Genomic DNA, 5,311 nt, shown 5'->3' with positions numbered 1-5,311 from the left:
GATCTACAGAGACTAGTCTCTACTCTAACAACATAAGTGGAGGAAAAGAGTGATGTGTCTGTTGTATCGGATGAATTAAGCATTATGAATAAGCTAAAGAAAACTCAACTACAGCTTTCGAATGTCGAAGAACAATCAAGAAACGGGATCCCAGTTTTCAACATATGTACCTCATAGTGTAAATTATTTTCAACATTTCTAACAACATTATGTATGTTATAGAGTATTGTTCTTAATCAAGTAATGATATATTTTTTTGAACTTTTCAGTGGAGTTAAATCAGCTGATAGAGTCGGATATTGAAATAGTAAAGCTGCACTCAGACATCACCCTTACAAGGTTGGACAGAACTTTTGAACTATTGATAGAGTTGAGGTGGTAAATTGACTAATTACTTATGAATATGTCTATCTTTAATCTCTAAATGGTCAAATAAGTAAAATCGATATTATTAGTTACAAACGAAATGGGTCGAACACGCAAAAAGTGTCCAAAATGTATTTTCTTATAAGGGAAATTGATCAAAATACACTTTTTTTTTAGGCTTCAAACAAAATACACTTTTTTTTTAAAAAAAAAATTGTCTTTTTACACCATTCGGTAGACGGGATTCCGTCTACCACCTTTATCTGTCGTCTACTACCATTTTTACAAAGTAGTCGACGGTGAGATAAAGGTGGTAGACGAATTCCCGTCTACTGGCTGGGTTAGTAGACAGCGAGAACAAAGCAGTAGACAGACATTTACAAAGTAGTCGACCGTCTACTGCCTTGTTGTTGCTGTCTACTGCCTTGTTGTTGCTGTCTACTGCCTTGTTAGTGTCTACAAGGCAGTAGACAGCAACAACAAGGCAGTAGACAGCAACAACAAGGCAGTACCACCTTTATCTGTCGTCTACTACCATTTTTACAAAGTAGTCGACGGTGAGATAAAGGTGGTAGACAGAATTTACAAAGTAGTCGACCGTCTACTGCCTTGTTGTTGCTGTCTACTGCCTTGTTGTTGCTGTCTACTGCCTTGTAGACACTAACAAGGCAGTAGACAGCAACAACAAGGCAGTAGACGGTCGACTACTTTGTAAATGTCTGTCTACTGTTTTGTTCTCGCTGTCTACTAACCCTGGCAGTAGACGGGAATTCTGTCTACCACCTTTATCTCACCGTCGAATACTTTGTAAAAATGGTAGTAGACGACAGATAAAGGTGGTAGACGGAATCTCGTCTACCGAATGGTGTAAAAAGACAATTTTTTTTAAAAAAAAAAAGTGTATTTTGTTTGAAGTCTAAAAAAAAAAATGTATTTTGAACAATTTCCCTTCTTATAAATGGGTCAAGTAAGCGTGTGCTTTATGTCTAATGGATCAATAGTTGCTCAAAAGGCTGAAATGTATTTTTGATTAAATCTAGCACAAGTAATAAATGGCATGGCCTAGCAGTATCAAAGGAACTCGTCAACCTTGTGAGTTCGAGTTCCATTGTGCAAAAAAGTGTGTGTGTGTGTGTTTTTGTTGTTCCAAAAATTAAAAAAATCTAGCAGAAGTGTTTTCGGATCAACTCAACATGCACTATAAGTTAGCTGTTACCAACGAATTTGTTGACGTGTAGGTTTCTTGTGTAATGAAAGAATAGCATCGTTCCGTTTTGTACAATCAAATCTAAACTTTTCACATATTCAATTGTCTTGTTTTCTGTAATAAGATGAAACGGGTGTATGGAGAAATATGTTGAGATATTTATTACACATATATTCCAAGTCCAAGCTCCTTAGGATTTGTTTCCACCATCCATGGAGACCTGCAGAGATAATAAAACATTAATGAAAGACTAATATCTTTACCTTTTGCAGAACATATCTTTTTATTTTTCTATTATTTCAATATTTACACTTCGCAGATTAGTTTAAAACTTTCAGCTCGTGCATTACAAAGGGAAGGAAGATTAGTACTTGTGCATTGCGAAATTAATTGTTCCTTGCACAGCTCGTTCAAGTAGAAGTTCACGCGCCTCAATCGCTATCCCTTCAGGCTATACAAATAAATTGGAAACGCGTAAGTGCATAATAAACATAACAAGTGTAAGAACTAGTTGATGTTCCTGTCATGCTGTCAATCCTGTCATAATGTATACCTCTTCTGGAAACCATACGCCTGGTTGTGTGCTGCCCTCAAGAACAGCAAGAGCGAATGCAGCTGTTGAATAACCAACTGATCTGCAAAACATTTAAGCATGTATAATACAAATCTGGAAGGAAAAAAATTTACATGGGGAGTCCCTGTGGTTTACCCCATATTTCATGCGGCTTCCCTAAACTTTTTTTTACACAGGGGTCACCGTACTTTGCACTAGTTTCGTGGGGGTCCCTGTCGCTAACGGCCATCAATTTTTCCCTCATGTAACAGAGGAGGCAATTTCAAGCCATTATACGGTAACATGTCAATTCTACTTGCATTTCACTGATATGTACTCAAATTCTTACAACGTCCTAGAATGTTTATATATATGAACCTAATAATTTGATATAACTCTTAACAATATAGTTTCTATTTCCATACTTAGTACAATACAATATAATTTAACAGGCCATCAATTATTCCACAAGAAGTCCTATATGACTTACACAGAGAGTCTTTTATGGCTGAAAACACCAACTGTATGCTTTCCGCCTGAACACTCCAAATCAACCTACTCAAATGAAAAAAGAAATATAAAGTTATAGTAAACCGAGGTTGTTAACATCTTATAAAACAACATGATTTTGTTGAGAGAAAAAAAGTGAGTTACTCTCAATGAGACGCGCTCTCCAGCATAGCCATCTATCACGCGAACTACTGGATCAAATAACCGAACCATCTCTTGTACTTTGCTTCTGTCTCTTAGGATCTCCTATAATATTGCAAAGAAACATATAAGATAAGTGTGGGAGCGTTTTTAAGTGAAGTCTAACTGAAGTTTTTAAGTTGTATAATTTGGGATGTTAACCAGCCCCTGTACCCATTTGGGCCTGTAGAAACAGAAGTACATGTATTGAGTATTGACCGAACCCGAACCCGTTACCCAACTAGCCCGACCTGCCCAGTTTGTCATGAATGTATAAAAATGGATGGTGATCTTCACATGCACATCTTACAGAAGGAACAAAACGTGTCATTGCGTCCATTGCCCAGTTCCAGAAAAACGGTGCAGTTCCAAATCGAGCACTGACAGTTGGAACTTTTAGGATCTGATGGGTGCTAGTCACCTCTGGCAAATTCCTGGAAACAGGAAATCGTTCATGAGTAAGATAAAAGTCAAAGTCAAAGTCAAATTTCCATGTTATGTGGTTCATGGGTTCATTTTTACGTTAAGTATAAAGTCTAAGAGATTTTATATTCCAAACACAGTTATCTGCATGGCAGTTTTGCTGATGAATACAAAGGCTGAAATCTAAAACTTACAAGAGATAAACATCTTTCTTTCCAATTCCTTTTCCGAAGTCAATGTTGACCATTCCACTGTATGGCCTTAATTTGATTTTTTCTCCTATAATAATAATAATTGCTTACCGGTAAGCATCATGAAATATGAACGATTATAATTGAGAAAAAGCATATGAGTTATAACAAGTAAAACTCTAAGTTCCCTATGAAGCAGACCTTTATTATACGCAATAACCTCCTCTCCTAAAAGTAAAAAGCTAGTGGCTAATATTGTTGGGCCAGCACCACCAGTTCCTGCTGTGTAGTAGTAGAATCTGAAACAAGCATGCCATTATATAATAGCTGTTATTGGTTTATATTGGAGTTGTACAGCAATATATGCACCTGTTACTATTTTTTCTTAGACAGTAAATGTGAAATCAAAAACATAACAGGAAACATTTACAAAATGTGTAATACCTTAATCGTTCAGGCTCACCCTTATTTTCACCTTTTGCGACACGTACTAGTTCTGCTGCCATCACTATCAGGATCAACAGGTTATGATTATGTTAATTTGTAGTGTATACAAATTTTACAAGGAAAAATCATAAGTTTGTACCGTTGCTCACTCCTGGATAGATTCCGCCAGTAGTTATTGCTGGGACTTTTGCAGCCAATGCTTCCTTCATTAATGATTTTGCACGCAGTGCGTAATTTGTATCATCACACACGTCGAGATAGGCTGTCTGACACCAGACGAAGATTAGTGACAAAGTGAAGCTAATTAAAACAAATTGTCCTGCACGTATTTTTGAACTTTGAGAAATCTTAGAGTTAGTTTTACCTTGTTCTCACCTTGGCCCGTACAGCAGCTTCCAGAACTCTGCAATTATCTGTTTGTTGGAATGGGCCTGCAGCATGTACTACAAGATCGACATCTGCAGTGGTAGATTTTGCATATGACAAAGTTTTAAACTGATAGAATATTATTCCAATGATTTAAACGATTAATATCAGGTAGTAGACACAATGCGAACTTTTCATAAATTTTTGAAAGAGCTAACACACCACCCAAAGCAGACTCGAGTGATTTATCGTCATTTATATCGAATTCGGCAAACTCTGCGTTCTTCCCAATTGTATCCACCATACTAGCACCTTTTTCCCTGTAACGTGGTGTTATATTATATTCCAGATATAACTTACAAGTAAAACAGTAAACAAACAAATTTCGTCCAAACGTTTATGTCAGCAGTTCACACTAGTAACTTCCTGAAATATATATCACAAAACATATAGCTAATATTCAATATTTTTTTTCTATTTCTATTAAAATGCACCAAATTTTAACATCTCAATACTTTATGTTTTGTACTATATCGAAGACGGATAATTAGTAATTACTACGAGTAACTATTAAGATAACTTAATTTGGAAAGGAAAGTAGAACCTGTTGCGACCAGCAATGACGATACGGATGTCGGGTGAGAGCTTAGAGAGAGCGATGGCGGTAGAACCACCGACTCTACCGGTTCCACCGAGCACGAGAACCCTAGAATTGACGGTTTCAGATGGTACAGCGGCGGAAGATATCGTCGGAAACCTGATGGCGCTCCAATGGCGCATACAGGCACACGCCATATCTTTCACTTCAATTTTATCTGGAGTTTTTTTTTACAAAACGTCTGGATAACGACCTACTATTTTAAGTTTAAAATTAGTTAATAGTTAATTAAATAAATACTTGTATACTTATATTCAAGGTTGCAAAATTTGTTGTTCGGACATTAATCGGTCGGGACTTTAGAATGATTAATCGATAATTTGGGGATTAATCGGAGATTAATCGGATTGTACTGTATACATTTAAATATTAAATTTTAAAAATTATATGTGTAACTATAGAAGAAAACC

At 36.3% G+C, this 5,311-nt stretch overlaps 1 protein-coding gene across 1 annotated transcript; it reads right to left on the bottom strand.

The window, feature by feature from the left end:
* Positions 1–1,580: 1,580 nt before the first annotated feature.
* On the bottom strand, positions 1,581–5,059 carry LOC139864679 (uncharacterized). Its single transcript, XM_071853255.1, has 13 exons — positions 4,848–5,059; positions 4,466–4,563; positions 4,253–4,335; positions 4,017–4,143; positions 3,875–3,938; positions 3,632–3,729; positions 3,434–3,518; positions 3,127–3,250; positions 2,781–2,882; positions 2,617–2,681; positions 2,127–2,208; positions 1,945–2,024; positions 1,581–1,793 (listed from the first exon to the last, which is right to left on the bottom strand). The coding sequence occupies exons 1-13, from the start codon at positions 5,036–5,038 to the stop codon at positions 1,736–1,738; spliced, it is 1,257 nt and encodes a 418-aa protein (XP_071709356.1). The 5' UTR covers positions 5,039–5,059; the 3' UTR covers positions 1,581–1,735.
* Positions 5,060–5,311: the final 252 nt, after the last annotated feature.

Source organism: Rutidosis leptorrhynchoides, chromosome 1, assembly GCF_046630445.1.
Source record: "Rutidosis leptorrhynchoides isolate AG116_Rl617_1_P2 chromosome 1, CSIRO_AGI_Rlap_v1, whole genome shotgun sequence".
Classification (NCBI taxonomy): domain Eukaryota; kingdom Viridiplantae; phylum Streptophyta; class Magnoliopsida; order Asterales; family Asteraceae; genus Rutidosis; species Rutidosis leptorrhynchoides.
The sequence above is the reverse complement of the archived record's forward strand: the minus strand, read 5'-3'. Positions and strand labels throughout refer to the sequence as shown.

What these genes read in the sequence shown, in the direction of transcription:
- LOC139864679 (XM_071853255.1), bottom strand. Translation starts at nt 5,038, where the DNA reads ATGGCGTGTGCCTGTATGCGCCATTGGAGCGCCATCAGGTTTCCGACG. An exon ending in GTCATTGCTGGTCGCAACAG is followed by an intron (nt 4,564 to 4,847) that starts GTTCTACTTTCC and finishes ACCACGTTACAG; the next exon opens with GGAAAAAGGTGCTAGTATGG. An exon ending in GGTGAGCCTGAACGATTAAG is followed by an intron (nt 3,730 to 3,874) that starts GTATTACACATT and finishes TGCTTGTTTCAG; the next exon opens with ATTCTACTACTACACAGCAG.